The sequence below is a fragment of the Chionomys nivalis genome, chromosome 18 (genome assembly GCF_950005125.1).
Source record: "Chionomys nivalis chromosome 18, mChiNiv1.1, whole genome shotgun sequence".
Taxonomy (NCBI): Eukaryota; Metazoa; Chordata; class Mammalia; order Rodentia; family Cricetidae; genus Chionomys; species Chionomys nivalis.
Genome location: NC_080103.1, coordinates 3,007,111 through 3,027,455, shown reverse-complemented (window position 1 = coordinate 3,027,455; position 20,345 = coordinate 3,007,111). Strand labels below are relative to the sequence as shown.

Here is a 20,345-nt window from a genome sequence, read left to right as displayed (position 1 = left end):
CAACAGCTGACAGCATCTCTGAAGTTTGAGGAAGTCAGGATCGGAAGTTAACCTTCAGCACGAGTTTACAGAAATAGACATACAGAGGAGGTTAATCTTGATTTCTTCCTCCATTAAAGCTGAAAAAACAAAGTTGCTCCTTTGTATGGTTTGGTTCAGCTTCATGATTTGGAGATTTTGTGCACTGGGAGATGAGGGTGTCTTTTCTTTAAGAACTCACGTATCTTGGGAGTTTCCAGGAGAGGATTCTGGTTTTGATGAGTCTCACTGAACTTTAGCCTGCAGAGCTAAAGCACATCGTCATCTTTGGTAAGAATGTCGACTTAAGTGTCTTCTCAAATACATCTTCTTTCTTCAAAGCTTTGCCTGTGGTCCCACACTTGACTGTCAGATTCAGGGACTGTTCCCAGGTTATGGTTGGTGCTCACCGTTACATATACTGATTTATATGGGGTTCAGCTATTCATATAGATACCTCTCCCATTTTAAAATTTCACTGTCCCAATAAATGAACATGAAACACTTTTCAAAAAGGTATAGAAAGTTATAAGATGGGAAATGTTTGCAATACAATACAGGCAGTGAGTACACACCCACTGGTCTCTGTGCGCTGGAAGGAGTTCACCTTGATCTGATGTCACAATTCCTCTCCTTACCCCAGTTAGGGGTGCACGATTCCTCCATGGCGTTCTTTAGCTTTTGTGTCACATTTCTTTGTTACTGAAAGCTTGCTTGTGATTCACATTGTGGATTAATGGGAAATAAACTGTTTTATTTCTCAACATTTCTTGAATCTTTAATCATCTACCATTAAGGATAGTTAGGCAATCCACAAAGGCTGGGTTATTAGAAAGATTGAGAAATCCATCTAGGTCTGGGCATCAAGCACATCTGAAGAAAAGGGCTAGGGAAAGAAGTCAGCAGAAGTGGATACACTCAACTTTAGGAAATCACTGGGCACCAGACAGTTGTGCCAGCAACTGTGGTTATGGTTTGGGAAACCCACATGAAGATATCTGCCACATTTAACCCTTAAGGACCAATACAAAAGCCCCAGCCCTTGAAATGCAGAAACCGGAAGTCTGGGAGTGGGGAGTTTTGCAACTGTTTCAGATCTCTTTTCTTGTGTGTTCTACTCCAGCGCCCTTAGATTTCTTCAGATTAAAATATATTTTCACACTGCCCCATAGATTTAAAGACATTTAAAAAATCTTCTCATTGGAGTACCATTAGTATGAACAATAATGGGTTCATTATAAGTACAGAGTGTAATGATTTTTGACAAAAATAAACTGTTATAAATACAACCATAGTAATGGTTGTAGACTATTGAGTGTAGTGTGTGTGTGTCACAGTCGACACCCAGCTGTCACAGTCTGTAGCCTGTGGAAGGAAAATTCTGGAAAGAAACTGTGTCTGTAAAAGCTCATTGACTGACTACAACTTCAGTGGTGTGGAGAGGTTGGAATATTGCCAAGTCCAGGGTCAGATTAGCTTGGGCATCTTTGTCTCCATTAATAATTACTCTTCTCGATACATGAACTAACCTCTTTTGTAACTATTGTATAAATCCTTTGGGAATGTCTATTTTCCAAATGTCTAATAATTCTGTCAGGCCCTCCTGCTCTGCTATAACCCACCTACTTGATATACCTAGTGATGTATTTGAAAAGTGTGTTACTTTATGACTGACTTTCTTCTGTTACTACAAAAAGTTAATGAACTTGATACCTCTGTGGAAGCTGTATTTGGGAAAAAAAAAGAAAAAAACCTGAACCCATGTTTCTGGGCCATGATTGTTCATATTCACTCCAGAATAAATCAAGTCTTTATTCCTTTGCAGCAGGAACTCTTTCCTTCCTAGAGAGTTGTAGACAAGGCTATGAGGCCAGGTTCAGTCAGAGAGCCCCTATTCCATTGTCTCTCAGTGTTTTAGGGACAGGGGCTTGCTTTGGCCCCTTCCTGACTAAAGAGTATAGTCAGGTGCAGCCACTCATCCTCAATAAGTGACTTAACATGGCCAAATAAATACCAGAAAACCAGGAAAAAGGGTTTTTATTCAGTGTGGCCATATTAAGAGGGACAAGAGATACAGTGACCTCCCTACTTCATCCTTAGGGCTCAAAATGACATTGAAGTTTAAATAGAGGGCCAGTGATGTGCACATCTAAGCAGTCCTGGTCGGCCCATTCTTGTCAAGGCTTGAGTTCCACCTGTTACGGTTAGTAATGTGTGGAATCTCTTTCCTGGAGGCAAGGGCCCCATTTGGCTGGTTCCAGGCTTCATTCAGCCTTTCATTTTTCATAGTATTATAAATTCTATAGAAGGTTCAGTGTCTTGGAGTCCAGTGCTTCACTTCTCCCAGACCAGCTGTGGGGTGTGTGTATATGTGTGTGTGTGTGTGTGCGTGCGCGCGTGCGTGCGTGCCTACCCCTTCTCAGGAACCCCAAGCCTGTGTAACTGTTAATCTGTATTCTTTTACTTTACATTAATTTCTGTGGCTTCCTAAAATTGAAAATACATAGTATTTGTTGTTTCTAAATTGTTTTCCTTAACTTGATATTTCTGAGATTCATTCATCGTCTTATGATCAAAATTGCTGTAAATATTCATGTATAAGTATTTGAATGGAATTGTCGAGTCTGGAGATAATTAACTTTTAAAGAAACTGCAAGTTATTTCCACAGTGATTTACACTCCTACCAGAAGTCCACTGTTGGCTCAGTCACTCAGACGCACCAGCCACCTCCTCACTGAAGATGCCTGAGTAAGCTGGCTGAGTATTTGTCATGTGTTTGTAAGATTTTTACATGTTTTCTCTCTTTCATTGTCTCTTCCTATCTTAGAGATGCAGTTATGGTTCAACGCATGTAAACTGATAGATGTCGCCCGCCATACAAAGAGACGGAAAGACAAACACCGCACGTTCATCTCATCAGACGCAGAAGAGGCATCTGACAAGACCCGGCACCTCTTCAGAAAATTAATAAGTGGGACCTCATGAAGTTGAGCTTTTGTATGGCAAGGACATCATTGTTCAGACAAAGCTACAGGCCACAGGATGGGAAAAGATCTTTATCAATTAGACATCCAATAAAAGGTTAGTATCTGAAACGTATGAAGAGCTAAAAGTACTGGGCATAGAGAAATCAAACAACCCACTTAAAAGCAATGGGGCACAGAATTCTCAAAGGATGAAACACAAATGGCTGAGAAATACTTAAATAAATGTTCGCCACCCTTTGTCACCAGGGAAATGTAAAACAAAACTACTATGGAATTTCGTCTTATACCAATCAGAATGACCGAGATCAATAAAACAAAAGACAGCTCATGCTGGTGAAGATATGGGGAAAAGAGAACACTTATCCACTGCTGGTAGGAGGGAAAACTTGTACAGTCACTATGGAGATCAGTGGGTGTTTCCTCAGGAAACTGGGAATAGAGCTACCCCAAGATCCAGCCAAACTAGTCTTGGTCATTTACCCAAAGGCCTCTCCAGACTCTCCAGCCTTCTCTAGAGATACTTGGTCACCAAGTTCATTGCTGCTTTATTCAAAATTGCCAGAAACTGTTAGCAGTATAGACATTTGTCAGCTGGTGACCAACAAAACTATGGTACAAATACACAGTGGAATATTATTTAGCTATTAAAAATAAATTATGAGATTAGCAGAAAATGAATCAAACTAGGAAAATCATCATGAATAATGTAACCCAAACCTCCAAAAGCAAATACTGTTATGTTTTCTCATATCTGTGAATATTAGCTTTTAAGCATTCAGCAGGCAAACCAGGGCACTCACGGTCAACACCTCAGATTGGTACTCCTGTTATAGCCCTTGTCCTCATGCTATTGTATCTGTGAACTTGGTTGTATAAATTCAGCGACAATATCTACATTGCTGACAACTGACTTACCTGGCCAGCCTCAGGTGGATCATCACTTCGTTAATACGAAATGAGTAAACTGGTTGGGTTCTTGGTTAGAAGTACTAAAACCAATACCAGATAACTCAGTGTTTAAAATGACTATGAATACATAGCAATTTGTTACATAAAGTCAGGAATGCCACTGGATCCCAAGATCTGACCTCATGTGTGTTTCTGTCTGAGCATGAGTTTTGCAGTTACTTCTGTGTCTCAATGGAAGGTTTCTTCTGATTATCTGGTCTCTGTCATATGTGAGAAACGTCCATTCCCAGGTTCAGGTTAGGAATCCACTCACCCGGAGAAGTCAATCTACTTTATGTCACTGTTTCCGATCCCTGGAAAGTGCAAATTAACCCTTGAGACATCTGGAGCTACCAACAGGGTCTAAGAGTACTGGGCTGCACTGTTCAAAGAGTTTATGATGATCTCTCCACAGGGATGAGATGGCCATGTGCATAAAAATGCAACTGACTTTGGGGCATAAATCCAAGAAAATAAATCAGCATATCAGGAAATACCCACACATTCATGTTTATTGCAGCATAATTCACAAAAGCTAGGATATAGGATCAACCCTTGAACACAGGAAGGGGATCAAACTGTGAACTAAATGTCCCCTTCCAAAGGCATGCCCCAGTGACCTTCTTCCTCTACTAGGTCCCAACTCCTGAAGTTTCTATCACCTCCCAGTGGACTCATCAGGGCTTAATCCATTCATAAGGGCTGAGGGATCAGACCATGTGAGGCAGTTAGGTCCCAAAGGCCCTGCCTCAGGATACTGGTCGCATCGGACACCAAACTTCAAATGTAAGAGTTTTGGGTAGATACCCAGAACTCAGTGAGAAACATCCAAGGGCTACAGAAAAACACTCTGTGACCTCCTGAGAGATGGCAGGGCAGTGCAGTGTTATTGTTATGATCACTTCACTTGTTCTAAAATTTGCAAAGCCTCAAAATAGTCTATTTTCTCCATACCCCTAAAATGCTGTCTACCCATAATTCCCTTTAAGCCCTCCTTTTGTTGTCATAGTCTCGATGTTATTATAGACAGGCCGTGCCTTAGTCACATGTGAGGCCCAAGAGTTGTAGGTAGGCTGGGAAGAGAAAGGAAGGCATAGGGCAACTGGAAACACTTCTTCAGCCAGGGAGCTCAGCAGTTCTTATCTTGAGGTGATTATGGGGTGTGCATCCCTGAGATCAAGATATGAGTACGTTGTCCACTCTCTCAAGGGCTCAGGGAGAGGTGGCTAAATTCCATGGCCAGTTATAATCACTTGGAGAATCAGGGCCCCAGTGAGCAAGCAGCAGGGATCCAGGTCAGGCAAGGGTCAAGGTTACACATCAACTTCCGGGGTGCTTTCTGTAAAGAGAAGAGGAAAATGCAGCGAGAGTGAAATTAGGCCTAGAAAGATTTGTTCCCCCCAAGCTAAACTGACCAAGGGAGCGGATCAAGGGCCAGAAAGGGAAAGAGATAATCCACATGCGTAGCCCACAATGATATGGTCACAAACTGAAGCTGTACTCCAAAGGTACAATAGTTACATATCCCCTGTGAGTCACGAACAGCACAGGCCTTCTTAGGCATCGACAGACAATGGATGCCAGCTTCCCCAAGGATGCCGAAATCCACAGGTGGGATAGTCTCCCATGAAGTACACAAAAATTTGCAAATAACCCAATCATACCCTTCTATGTGCTTTAAATCATGTCTAGATTACTTATAACACCAGAAGCAATACAACTGCGGTATAAACAGCTGTCAGGCTGTGTTATTAAAGGAATGACAAGGTAAATCGGTGTGTTCAGTACAGGTGTAGCCTTGTTCTTCAGAGACTTCTGAATCCAGAGATGCAGAATGCAGGAAAAATATGGTTGACTGTATTCATGCCTGAGTACAACTCACTTCAAAGTTAATTACTTAAAGCAAAAAGCTCCGCACAGCCACCTTTCCATCCTGATTCCACAGCTGGGCTATAGCCCTTCAGTTAGTCAGGGGCTACACTTGAATTTCCTCTCTTTCTACCCTTCAAAGAGGCCAATGGTTGAAGACTGGGATTCTGTACTTTCTGGCAAGATGCCCACAGGTGTTCTGCCAGCCACCCAGCTCTCCTACACACACACTGGAAATAGGGTTCAGGAAACCAGTCACCCAGCTCTCCTACATACACACTGGAAATAGGGTTCAGGAAACCAGCCACCCAGCTCTCCTACATACACACTGGAAATAGGGTTCAGGAAACATAACAGAGTGAGGTCAAGTCACCTCCTACAGTTGTAGGGCTTGAAGGTTGGGGTCACCTAAGGGAACTAATGATGAAGGAAGGTCATTGGTTAAATAATAAAGAAACTGCCTGGCCCTCATAGGTTAGAACATAGGTGGGTGGAGTAAACAGAACAGAATGCTGGGAGGAAGAGGAAGTGAGCTTAGATGCCATGCAGCTGCTCCCCAGGGCAGACGCGATGCAGCCAGCCGCCAGGTCAGACATGCTGAATCTTTCCCAGTAAGACTGGTGCTACACAGATTATTAGAGATGGGTTGATCGGGATATGAGAATTAGCCAGTAAGGGCTAGAGCTAATGGGCCAAGCAGTGTTTAAAATAATACAGTTTGTGTGTTGTTATTTTGGGGCATGAGCTAACCAGGTGGCCGGGAGCTGGGAGCTGGGTGGCAGGAACGCCAGCCCCGCAGCTCCCACAACAAACTAACCTGGGACAGAAAGCAAAGATTAATCCATTTAGTTCTGCTGTGTGATTTTAAAGTCATTTTTATGGTTTGGCAAACTATTTTCTTGACTTTTTTCATGTTTAATATAAGGACACTGACCGACTCCTATTATTCTTATATTCAATAATTGTATTTTAAAGATATCTCTCCTTGCCCACCACCAACCTCTCCCCCACTCCAAAGTAAAACAGAACTCCTGCTAAGAGCCTGGCTCTAACCCTGGAGGTGTGCTCAGAGCAGGCTGATGACTACTGCGGCTCTGCAGCCCGGGCGGAATTACCCTGACCACTAGGGTGCACCTTAGTAGGGCACTAGGACTTACCTGAGCACATCACTGCCACATCTTCCTTGTGGGTACAGTCATGACGCCCCCACAGCCTGTGCTGGCAGGACTCCAGGGACTTCTCCTTCCCTGAGCAAACCACATCATCCAGCCAGATGGGACCTGCACCAGGTCTGTAGCTTTTTCGGGCTTTGAAGGATAGAGAGAGGGGCTTCCCACAGCCCAGTTGCTTGCATACCACTTGGTCCTCCTCTTCTCCCCAGCTATCATCACAGACAGAACCCCACGCACCCTTGTGCAGCACTTCCAACCTCCCAGCACAGGGGTTGTCTCCTCCAACCAGCCTCAACTCAAAGGGATCTGCAGGTTGAAGGAGGAAGGTGAGAACATAAAAGAGATGAAAGGAAAAGAGAAAAAAAAAGATTATGTACATAGTCACCAAAACCTCACCAATAACTTTGAAGCTCTCTATGTGTGTATTGATGACAACATTTCCTTCCCTAAGTCTCCTTCCATTTATTTCCAGTTCCTGTGGCCAAGTCTGTTTCCCTAACTAGAATGTTTTCACTTCACTTTTAAAACAGAATACCTATATATTGTATTCATAAATATATATTGTTTATTTATACATACCATGTATAAGGAATTTTCTAGTGGTTATTATAAACCAAAGGGCAGAGCAGATATTCCTATTTACAGCATTCCATATCATAGTTCATAGTATGATTGCACAATGTACAATTTTGTTTCCCTCTACAAGGGCAGTAATTCTTTTTTTTTTTTTTGGTTTTTCGAGACAGGGTTTCTCTGTGGCTTTGGAGCCTGTCCTGGAACTAGCTCTTGTAGACCAGGCTGGTCTCGAACTCACAGAGATCCGCCTGCCTCTGCCTCCCGAGTGCTGGGATTAAAGGCGTGCGCCACCATCGCCCGGCTAGGGCAGTAATTCTTAAGAAAATTGGCAATCTACACAAAAATAAAAATTAACAACGACCTTTAGTGCATGAGTAGCTTTGTAAATATCATTTGCCTGGGTTTCCATTTAACCACATTTATAAATAAAACTAATCTCTGAATGCAGGATCATCATCTTCCATTACCTTCACATTCCACCCACGTGTCCTCATCATGGGTACAATTGTTCTCCAAAGGCCTTAATGGGCAGTCCTGAAGGTTTGCTTCTTGTCCAGAACACGACACCTGTCTTATCCAGATGGGTCCTTTGCCCTGAGTCATCTTGTTGCAGCATCTGTGGGTCAGTAGCGCCCGCCCACATCCCAGCTGTCTGCACAGCACCTTTGCAGCCTGTAAGTTCCAGCCCGCCTTGCACACAGTGCTCCACTGCTCCTGATGTAGCACCTCCACTCGGCCCTGGCAGCGCCCCGGGCCATCTGCTAGTCGCCAATCGCTGTCTGGGTCTGGAGAGAAAGGGATAAGCAATGTCTGTTCCATGTCAGAACATGGTCTTCTAGGAAAATGGAGTCTGGTTACACGGGCTCAGTTCTTGGTGGCCAGTACAGGCTATTAGAGTAGTAAGCACCACATAGTGGATGGTGTCTAAGGGAATGAAGTGATGGTTTCTCAGTCCCTAAATAAATCATAATCATTTTAGTTTTTCGAATGACTTCCATATTCAACTTATTTTTCCTCATAAAAGAAAGTTAAGAGCTATAGATTTAATGTTAATCTATAGATTTAAACATTAATAAACACACATATTAGATGTGAAAATATTTTTGGCTCAATGTTGCCATAAATCAAAGGTCCCAGACTAATGCTCCCAAACCCTGACTTTCCTAAAGGTTGTCATTAAGGCATCTTTTCCTTTAATGATAAATCCTGTGGGGAGACAAAAGAAGGGGACAGAATCAGCCTTGCAGCGATTTCACAGTCTTTGCAGAAAGTACACACACACTGTTAATTCATAGAGAGCTAATTGTGTAGAACAGTGAACGGTCACATAATGTTGTGTCCATTTATCTGGGCAACTGCGTTGGTTGCATATTTATATGCCTGTGTCCGTCTGTCTGTGAGATTGCTTTGTCTTCCTACCAGTATCTCCTGTCTCCCCAACTAAGCTGACAGACCACTTAAGAACTGAAATGTTCACAAGAGCACATATCAAATACCATGAGCTCTTCCATAACTCCATTCAGCTGCAGACACAGACACTGAACACATGTTCAGGTGCTGACAGATCTGTGTATATTTCTTTGCATGTATATAAATAAGAGAAATTGAACATCATATCCAACTGGAAACTGAGAAAGAAACAATGTGGGCAACAATTGTGGCTCTTATTATATCCACATTTCAGTTAAGAAAGTGTGAAATGTAAAGATGACGCTGCCATCTTTCATTGTAGCACCGTGAGAAAGTCAGGACAGAAAGCAATGACTAATAGAATGGCATCGTGAGGTATAGACTACTGGAAGATGGTCCTTGAGCCTCCCATACTTACTCACACATCGTGCTCCAGCATCTTCCAAATGTGGGCAGTTATAAACGTCCTCATTTTGCTCACACTCAGACAATGTATCTTCCATCCCACTGCAGTTGACGTCTTGAATAAGAACCTTTTGATCTTCTGGTGCTGGGGGCCTATATGATACACCACTTTGGGTTCTCTTGGCTGCTCCACAATTCAGCTCCCGGCATACCACTACCAAGTCATTCCAGTCCCAGCCATCATCACACACAGTCCCCCAGTGGCCATTGCGTTCTACTTCCACTCGCCCTTCGCAGCGGTGAGCACCTCCTACCAGCCGAACTTTGGATGGAGGCTCTACAAAGAGACGACATACTAACTGGAGGCCTCAGAGAAGCAAATGTGTGCTTACAGGCATATGCAGTCATTCTGGGGCCCACATACCTTTGCAGACAGCACGGGGGGAGTTGGAGTCAGAACAGGAGAGGTAAAGGAACTTCAGGATGTGTTTATGCTCTTAATTGTATGAAACCAAGAAATGCCATTTCAAAACACACAGACATACTGATATCCTTATCAGATCCACAACTGAGACAAAGAAGTTGGCTGAAGACTTGGCAGAGATTTTAGACCCTCTAGTGGTCGGAATGAGAGGACCAATAAATGTCTACCCTCGATTTCATAGAGAAGGAAAGCTCTCCTCATAGAAGTAGTGGCTTTTACTGTGGGCCCTAGTCCAGCACAAAATGTAAGGATGATATTGTTTCAGTTCTTTCAGTTTTCACGACTTTCTCTGTAGTAGCAACACATTTTCTTCTCTTTGCTCTCGTCTCACCTCTCGCCCTTTCCCTCCGTATTCCCCTTCTACCCCCTCCTTCTTTCTCTGTCCCTCTCCTGCTGTTTCCTATAACACCAATCCTGTCCAAAAACCTAGCTCAGAAGAAATTAGCAAGGGGAGAGCCAGTGCTTCGAAGGCTTAACCCTGATGGTTTGACTAGAGGTCTATCGGAAAGTTCTTTGGAGCCTCTCATAGGCTCTGAGGAATCAAGGATTTAGTTGTATTTTCTTACTAAAACTCTGTGTATGGGAAAAAAAAACAAATTTTATCCTTCCCACTAGGAAGTAGGGAAGAGAAGGGAGTTAGGAAAATCGCCGACAAGCCTTTCAGATAATACGTATGTATTGAGAAATTCCATGCTTCCAGTATTGCCTTGGGAACTCAAAGTAGGGTGAGGGACAAGTCGGGATTTATTCCCTTTGAGAGATTTTTATTCCAGTTCCAAACAATCTTGCCAAATCGCTGTAGCCTCCAAGTAGTACAACAGAGGGCTGAATTAATAACATCTTCAATTAATGACAAAGTCAACTGAGAGGTCAAATGTAGTAGAAGAGACCACATTTGGTCTGGTGTTCTGTGGCTGGATCTAAGGTTGACACCTTAGTAAAAATCACCTTGAATGTCTACATGGTCATAGTCTGATTTCCAAAGACTGGATTTCTCACCTTCTACTCTGCTTCAACCTTGCACAAACTCCCCAAACTTGGAGTCAAGTCAGGAACACCAGTTGACTAAGACCAGTTTGGTCTGCCTATTTGTAAGCTTTATTTGGAAAATTATGTTTTGTTTACTGGTTCATTTAAATTTTTTTGTGGGAAAAGCAGTATTATGAATTGAAACTAAGCCTACAAGTTAAAATGTAACCATTAAAAAACTAAGAAAAGACAGGAAGTGGAATTAGCCTAGATGTCTATCAACAGAAAAATGGAGACTGAAAATATGGTACATATACACAGTGGAAATTTACTTGCCTTAAAGAAAAATGAAATTATGAAATCTGCTGGAAAATGGATGGATCTGGAAAATAATGTACTGAGGTCATCCAGACCCGGTTTGTATGTTTAATTTGGAGTGTTTATGAAGAAAGCAAGAAAGACCCATGAGAAGGGAAGAGGAAGAGGTCTTAAGGAATGAGGGAGCTAGCAGGATAGACTAAAGGTAGAGTAATAATCCTGGAGGTTAAAGTTAAAATAGGATTAGGGGCTTGAAGACAGAGGAGAGGAAAGTGTGGGGTAACTTAGCCAAAAGCAAGGATCTATGAAGACCTGTTATGGAAACCCAACACTTTGTAGGATAATTAAAAACACAATTTTTTTTAAAGAATAAATTTGAACACAGGTACCCTATGTGGGTGCATAATGCTTGCCACTAGAAGACATGAAAATCTCAGTGTTCAGCCTGAGATACTTCCTTGTGAGTTGTTGGCTAGGGAGGCCCAGAGGCTCCATAAACAACACACACTACTGTCATTGTTCTTGGTTGCTGACCGTAAATAGATGTTAAGGTACTGTTGCTGAAGATGCATCATACGGTTGTAGGATGTAGAGAAATCAAGCTGGAACTGACCTGAAAATTTCCTCCCTGTTCGCTTTTGTAGCATCAAAATTGTTATGCAGGCTGCAGGGGGGAGAAAAGTCACCAGTGGTATACCTAGTAGTGAATCTTGCCTTCTGTAAATTGACTTTGCAGTTAAAATAAATGAGCTCACTAATTGGTGCAATACAGTGGCAAGAAAGTGATGGGGTAATCAACTGCTTTTGGACTGAACTTGAGGCCTGCTCCACAAGACAGAATTCATACTTGGTACTATAAGCCCTATCAAAAGTTCATGACTGGGGAGGTCATAGGTCATGGGGGGTAACTTACTGCTTTTGTCTTACTAAATGGACATGTTGTCAGACTGTTTTCTAAATATTTGTATTTGTACACGTATATTAGTGCTTTCTTCAATTTTGGCCAGAGAATCTTCTCTCTGCAGTGGGCATCAGTTAATCTTGGCAGTGTCCTAACAGTGGTCTTGAAAGAAGGAAGATAGGGTCTGTGGGGAAAACATCCTTGGTGTGAGGAGACTGCAATGAGACCAGGTAGTGCCGTGTTGGTGACATCCACGGAGGCTAAGATAAAAACATCAGTGATCTCATCACCAGGATGGGAACCCAGAAGCAGCACCCTAGCACATCAAGATGCATCTGTGTGGCAGAGGGTCTCACTACAATAACGTGTTGATCTGTCTCTGGTCATGCTTCTATCATCCAGCAAAACAGAGCATAGAGTGGTAGTGTAAAAGAAACCGAAAGCGTCGTCTGTGGTTCCTGCCTTCTCGCTCTCTGCCCTCGGCACTGCCACTCTCAGCGCTGCGCGGGCTCCTCGAGGAGGCAGCTAACGGGGGCCGACCTCTGTGCTCCCTTTCCTGGGCATAGGGGAAGCACTGCTTCTTCAAAGCTGTTGATAAGGCTGAAGCAAACATGGACTGCAGGAATCCGGAAGGAGAAAAGGAATCTCTCTCTTGGGCAAGGACACAAAGGGCCTGATGTGAAGACCTATGTATCCTGCTTAGATGTAGCGTGGATTGCTATGGCCACAGAGGACTCTTGGCAGGAAAATCACCCTGACCCATTTAAGAGTCTCTGGAGGTGGAAACCCATCCACACAAGGTCAATTGGTTGGTGTACACGCTATAAAAGTGGTTGTTTGACTTGATTTCAATCTCTTTACAGTCCAGGAAGCTACAGATTTTCTTCAGTCCTAAACCTAGAGGTTTTTCTCTTGAGAACTCAACAAACAAACAAAACAAACCCCAAAAACCCAGATAGAAAAAAAAATCCTTACCTGAGAGGCAGGATTCAACAAAAATGGTTGAAATGGCTAAGGAAAGCAAAGGGAAGGAAGGTCAGAGAGCAAATTTCCAAGTCTTTGTTTAAATCACCCTTGCCAAACTTCTTAAGGGAACATGGACACAGCCTCCAAGGGCAGCCCTGTCATGGCCTTCTTCTCCTGGCACCAGCCTCAAAGGAAACCATGGGAACCACAGAGGTCAGACCAGCAAACCAGCTGACTTGACTGTCCTTTGCTTTTGACTGTAACTCCACTCAGGCATTGGGCCTGGCAGTATCCACTTCTGCTATTTACACTGATTGACTGTAGCTACCTCAAGTGTGAGTGTGGTGATGTAGCATTTTGGTTCAGAAAAGAGCACTGGAGGCCACCAAGCAGTCACTGGTGGGGAAGGCAATGAAATAACATGGGCAAGGTAGAGAGGCATGATCAGCTGTGTTTGCTGGCACTGTACTAAGATGTGAGTAGGCAAACTCCTTTGTATGGAGCCAATAGTAAAAGTTAGGATTTGGGAGGCTGCATGCTCTCTTACAACCACTCAGCTCTGCCCCAGTGATGCAGAGACGCATCAACCTTTGTTTATGGACATAATTTTAAATTCCAAGTAATTTTTATGCATTGTGAAGTGATATTTTCATTCTGATTTCCCTCCACCATTTAACATTGTAAAAATCACTCACAACTTGTAAACTGTGATTCATCAAAGTTTAATTTTAATCAGCAGGCCAGGCCAACTTTTTATGAATCCCCAAATTCCAGCACACCTTTGGAATATGAGCGACTTTCTAGTCTGTGTATGCTTGGACTCTCCTGTCAGCTTCTTCACACTGCGAAGTCCTGTAACCCTCAGTTGCCCCTGAAGCTAAGCATTTTCAATTATGTAATTTGTTCACCACATATGTTATAGGATTTTCTTGAATGAGCAAATATCTTTGGACCAGTCCAGAGTTTTCAAAGCAAATAGCTCTCTTCCTTCCTTCCTTCCTTCCTTCCTTCCTTCCTTCCTTCCTTCCTTCCTTCCTTTCTTTCTTTCTTTCTTTCTTCTTTTTTCTTTTTGTTTATTTTTCAAGACAGGGTTTCTCTGTAGCCCTGGCTGTCCTAGACCTCATTTTGTAGACTAGGCTGTCCTTGAACTCAGAGATCGGCCTCCTCAGTGCTGGGATTAAATGTGTGTGTTTCATGCCTGGAGGAGCCTCTTATTCTTCATCTTCACAGTGAGCCCACTTTCAGATGGAGGCCTTGTATATTCCAACTGTCTAGGACTCAGTTATATGATATCTGTGCATTGCATAACCTCTCACACAAAACAGGAGGGAATGCTCCCAGCTGATACACAGGAGCAGAAGTGGTATAGCCAATTAAGGGCTTGGACTTTCTGAGCACCATTGACAGGAGCAGGTGTCGTAGATCTGAAGGTCTTTGCGAAGGAGGTGAGATTGTAGGTGAACCTTGGAGGCAAGACTAGTTGTTGATTTCTGCTGGGATATAAAAATGTTTAAGATATGGTCGGGACACTTTGCTGAACATATGAAACGGAAAGAACATTGTGGGCTTTGGTGATGTTCTCAGTAATCAAGACACTAAAAATGGATGTGACTTGTTAGGATAGCAGATCAGTAGGCATCATTCAATATCACATATTAATTACATGATATAAGGGCTTCTAGCAGGATATGAATTTGTAGTGCTAGCAGGGGATAGACAGAGACGGGAGACTCCCAGTGCTCATTGACCAACCAGCTTAGACCAATTGGCCGGCTTCAGGTAAATGAAACAAACAGTTTCAAAATAAGGTGGTCAACAACACAAGGTTTTCCTCTGTTAATCTTACATACAATACACAAAAGCCTCTTAAAAACTTCTGGGGACTAACTTTATCTTTACTTCAATGGAAGAGAGCAAAGTTTCAGAGAAGTATGGTAACCACAAATTCAGTTAAGAGCCATGACTAAACATAATATTTCTTTGCATACCAAAACTCCAGATTATCTAATATCTAGACCAGTGGTTCCCAACCTTCCTAATGCTGTGACCCTTTAATACATCTCCTCATGTTGTGACCCCAATCATAAAATTAGTTTTGCTGCTACTTCATAACTATAATTTTGCTACTGTTATTAATCATATTATAAATATCTGTGTTTTCCAATGGTCTTAGGCGACTCCTGTGAAGGGGTTGTTCAACCCCGAAAGGGATTGAGACCCACAGATTCAGAACCCCTGATCTAGACTGACCTTGGGAAAATTAGAGAACTGTGAGAAACACTTCAGAGGACACTAGACTAACAGACAAATGAAAGATGATTATCTTGCAGCTCTGCTTTCTTTGTTTCTTTTTCTTAAATAAATACTTTTTAAAAGAACTGAGGTACAGAAAGAAAATACTCCCAAGGGGTAAGTCTGAGCAACTCAAGAAAATCCCCACGACTTTTCCCTTACTCTGTCTGACTGTTACCCACCATCTAGTCTTCTCCCTTAGTTATAGTACATTTAGGGAAACGTGTGCACAAGGAAATGCATGTAAGACGTGTAAATACAGGGAAATAGACAAAAGCCTGGCAATTAAGGCAAACTTCAAATATGGATTTGGGGGCTTTCTAAACTTTAGAGCAAGTTTCCATCTATAGAAAGTATTCTTGAAAGATACCTGAATCAGAATCAGAGACTACTCTCCTGGTGAAGTTTCCAGAAAGCCCTGAAGTCTAGACAAACAGGAGCAGAGACACTCACCGAGCATCAAGTTTAACAGGAGAGCCATGAGTCAGGCAGCTGAAGACGGTGTGCTGGATCTAGGTCTCAGGCAGCAATGTTGGGTTTGAATGCTAGGGGAAGGAAGAGAGACAAGTCCCGCGTGCAGCAGGAGTTTTATCAGATGGCCCAGAGCCAGTGGGCCCAGGGGGCTGGAAGACAGATATGCTGAGCTCAGGGATGATAGAGACAGATGTGCTGAGTTCAGCATGCCTACAGGAAGGGAGATGACTGAGAGTGGCGAAGATCCTGAAAAGGGCGTGGGGCAGGCTCTTATTGTCCTGTCTTCATGGTCCTGAAAGCCTCGTTCAACCTTTCATTGCTTCATTTTCTCTTCTGTGTAAATGAGTTCTCATAAGGGAAGGTAGGTACCCAAGTATGGTCCTCTTTCATTAGAAGCCTAGACCATAATTAGCCTCCAAAGGTGAGGTCTGCGGGGCAAGTACGTCAATTTGAATGACTTGATTTCCAGATGAAGCACCTAGGGAACACAGGGCCTAGAGGTCAAAGAATAAATGTGAATATCTCATCCGTGATCATGATTGGGTATTTATCTCTGCTTGTAGGGCGGGATTTCCTGCCTTCAACCAGCTTCCCAAGTGCTGAAAGGAAGAAGGCCTACTACTTTGCTGGTTGTGCCCACCTTTAGAACTTGGATGGCCGCAGGTCCCTGTAGTGATGAACAGATAGCCTTTCCTAAACTCAGGAGGCCCTCAGTCTAAATTATGATGGAAGTAAATTGAGTCACAAGTCCCTCCGGCTCCTCAGCCCTCTGCCTTTCTTTGTTGTTCAGCATGCCTGCCTTTCAAGAGCTATCAGACCGATGTCGTGGGCACGCAGCTTCATGCACAGACGCAGACTTCTCTCTTTCTAACACAGTCACTATTCCCTGGTGATGTCTTGGCTCACTTGGCATGAAACTTGGATTATCATAGGATTTAGACTTAATGCTGAATTTCTCTGTTTATTTGTTTTAAATATAATAAAAAGATAATACCATGAGGCAGCTCAGGATGGGAGACTAACACATAATTCAGAGTTCCCTTCAGATATGAAGTTTATTAGAAAAGAGAAGACTTTGGGGCCATAATGGGGCCTTGAGGTGGAAGGGAGACCATTAGAAAGTATAATTTGGAGAGCTAAACATGACAGGGCTTGAAAGTGAAAAGACTGGTTTCCCTTTAACACTTGGAGGGGAATTTCATTGTGAGTGAGACTGAGGGGACACACAGAGAGGGTATTGTGGGTGGAGACCAAAGGAGTCTTCAGAGTACCTCCTGAGAAAATCCCCGCGAGGAGTATCAGGTCAATCCCGAGAACAAAGGAAAGGTCTAACATTTTATAACCTTTTAGGAGTGGCAGAAAGTTCCACATCACATGGTATTGTTCAACAGAGCATGCGTGACAAAAAGCATGGAGAGTGATCAGTCACAGCACACATTTTCTTAACTCTGCAGAGAGTGCTGCAAGGCGTCATTCAGGTCTGGTCTAAAGGAACAGGCCCATATCCTAATTTTAATTTTCTTCAAAAACAGTTTTCAGCAGCTGTGAGTGCCAGATAATTTGTTGACTGGAGCGAGTGACTAGGTGAATAAAGGCTGGTTTGTAATACCAAAGGAGTAAGTCTAATAATTACAATAGCACAAAAACATCTGTTGTAAGAGAGGGAAGTGGAAGAACTTTGGGGACACAATGTAGGAAATGACTACTTCTCCTTGGGGAAATTTAAAGTAGGCATCACTTGATCAGGGCTTGAGAAGTGAGTGGGGTGTTGGCAAGAGAAAAGCTGGGCTGAGCACGTGCAAACAAAAGTTCAGTTGTCCGTTCACGGAGCAACGGGTAGGCAGTTGAGGTGGCCAGATGGCGGAGCGGTTGCATTCTAGGGCTATTGGGTCAGATTGTAAGTAAAATGCTCTGCGTTCTCTTCCATCCTTTGGGTCCCTGACACAACAGTTTACCTTGAAAAGTAAAAGCCTTGGTTGTACCCTGTGGGCAGAAAGCAGCCCGGAGAGCACACACTTGTGGTTGAGGAATGAATTTCACACATGAGATTGAGTGAAAGAGGAGGACGGAGGGGAAAAAAGTCAAAATAGTTTCTTGATGAAATACCTTAATAACACACGAGGAAAGGAAAAGGAACTTGCCAGTCAGCAGAGACATTATTTCGTAGGACACAGGCCGCTATTAACGGTATTTTGCATCTGTTGCGGAACTCTTTGCTCAAGCACAGCGGCTCATTACCATCCTAATCAGAGCAGCCAGAACGACCCACAAGGGGCCTTTAACAAGACTGGCCTGTACATATTCCCTAAGAGAGGCGGGGGAGGGACTATAGTTACGGCCTCACCTGAGGCCACAGCCACCTCCTCCTCCCGTGTCGCCCATCCCAGTGGAGGCAGTTCTGTCCCAGCTGCAAATGGGCTCTGCAGGTAGTTTTTATAGGAGATGGAGAGTTAACTGCAACAGGGAGAGAGGCCACACAGCTGTAGAAGTGGCCATTATGCTGGAACCTGACCTTTCAGTGATACAGCTCTCTTGGGGTTACCCATGCCAAATAAGCTTGTTGCTTCAGCTTGATTTCTGTATCCTATAGCTGAAGTATATGATACCTTTAGAATGAGGTCTTTCTATTAAATTCTGGAAAGTAATCAAGACCAGTGGTAACAGCCTATAATGTTTGGGAAGAGCTGCCTATGGGAATCCACTGACCAAAAACTTAAAAAGAATTAACTCATACCTGTCACTGAGTTTTTGTTTGATAGGCTATGATGTCTGGAGAAGTTACTGTTCTCATATTATAGCCTAACTTCATTTAAACCCCTGTTATATATGTATGTATTTTAGGAAACATCTTGATTTTCTTATGCATTTTCAAAGGTCTTCAGTGTTAGTAAGTCATTAACCATATTCCTTCCTCTACTCTGCCTCCCATCCTCCGTGGCTTATAATCCTTCCTATTTCACTATTCACCTTTGTACGTTCAGATCTCTTACATTCTATCCTCTTTCCCTTAAAATATGCACTACCATGCTGTGGTTTCCTATTTTTAAAGGCACTCCAATTTAAACACGAACAAACACACACACACACACACACACACACACACACACACACACACACAGAACATGCAGCTTCTGTCTTTCAGGGTCTGTATTGCCTCACTCAAGGTGATTATTTCCAGCTCCAGTGAACATTTTTGTTTTGCTTCTTATCATTAAATATCAGTCTGTTATTGAAAAAAACAAACCAACCAAAAAACATTCTAATCATTCACAGGAATGAGACCCAAGGACTTTAAACCCCAGCAGTGATCCTGACAGTCTGGGGCACTGCGACAGCTGAGAAATACAAGGACATGGGGTCACAACAAGGCCACAGTGGTCCCCTTTCCTGCAGGTACACAAGTGAGAGGTCCAGGCTTGAGGAAGATAGGAGATGGCAGTCAAGAGTGGCATCCACAGGAGAAACCTGCTAGCCTGATTGCCTAGGCCATATCCACGGCTGACCCCAAAACTTGCCCCAGAGTTTTTATGTCCCCACTGGGCTCTCCTGAGCTTCTCTGGACTCTCTGGGAACTGCCCCTAAAATGAAGCATTGTAGCTGAGAGGCTAAGAGCCTGGCTTTGCTGATCAGGAAACCCCAATCCACTCTGCTTTAGCCACGCTCCAGCCATGGTGTTGTGAACAAGAGCTATGACAGCCCTTTGGGGGAGGTTTTGCTGGCTAGGATTTGCCCTGCTTTTTGCTAGCGTGATCAGTTTTTCATTTCTGCTTTCCTTTAGATAATGAATGTTTATGTAATTTGATCTTGATTAACCCATATTCCTGTTCCTCTTTTCAATGGGAATTCAACAGTGACAAGTAGTTTCTGTGACTCCTCAGAGTAGCAACAAGAGGGGAGGCCAGCCACTTCCTAGTGCCAGTAAGTCCTCAGTCTCCCATAGAAGCTTCCCCAGACATCTCTGCTGCAAACCTAGGCCTTGCGATGGACACAGACTCTCATGAGAAAAGGCCCCTCACCTCAAGATTTCTGACTAAATGGCTCAGCATAAGCCCATGAGAAAAGAGGAAAGAGGCACGATCCCCACCATGACTGGCCATCACTGGACTGTGCTGCCCTCCATGGAGGACAAGGTCCTGATGGAGAAATGCGGTCCCTCTGCAGTCACACTCACAGTTCTGTCCCGGCATTTTTGCCTGCCGTGGGAATGGCGCACTGGGAAATCCCAGTCTTCCTCACTAGAGGGGGGATGGTTTACTTTGACCTGTGTGACCAAGACTGCTTATTTTCCCATAGGCCCCCATCCCCTTGGTGCCTTCAGCATCCATGCTGCACATGTTCTAAGCAGGAGAGTGTCTTGTAGGCCAACCCTTTTATTTACTGGAACATGCTGCCTACTCTTGGCGAGAAGGTAAAGGTGTAGAGATGGCTGTACTGTTCAGAAAGGCTAAAGTCATCTAGTAAAGGGAAGAAGAGGGAGAAGAGACCTGGGCATTCTACACATTCTGTCGTCTGCATCCTCACTCATTGCTCTTGGAAATCTCAAGACTGGTGGAAG

General features: G+C 43.5%; 1 protein-coding gene across 1 annotated transcript; it reads right to left on the bottom strand.

Moving 5' to 3' along the window:
* Positions 1-4,495: 4,495 nt before the first annotated feature.
* Positions 4,496-20,115, bottom strand: Cd5l (CD5 molecule like). Its single transcript, XM_057793799.1, has 6 exons — positions 20,046-20,115; positions 13,034-13,069; positions 9,400-9,723; positions 8,039-8,356; positions 6,981-7,301; positions 4,496-5,293 (listed from the first exon to the last, which is right to left on the bottom strand). Exons 1-6 carry the CDS (start codon positions 20,113-20,115, stop codon positions 5,268-5,270), a joined length of 1,095 nt encoding a protein of 364 aa, XP_057649782.1. The 3' UTR covers positions 4,496-5,267.
* Between the last annotated feature and the right edge of the window lie 230 nt (positions 20,116-20,345).

What these genes read in the sequence shown, in the direction of transcription:
- Cd5l (XM_057793799.1), bottom strand. Translation starts at nt 20,115, where the DNA reads ATGGATGCTGAAGGCACCAAGGGGATGGGGGCCTATGGGAAAATAAGC. An exon ending in TCTTGGTCACACAGGTCAAA is followed by an intron (nt 13,070 to 20,045) that starts GTAAACCATCCC and finishes TGCTTTCCTTAG; the next exon opens with CCATTTCAACCATTTTTGTT. An exon ending in CACGTGGGTGGAATGTGAAG is followed by an intron (nt 7,302 to 8,038) that starts GTAATGGAAGAT and finishes TTCAACCTGCAG; the next exon opens with ATCCCTTTGAGTTGAGGCTG.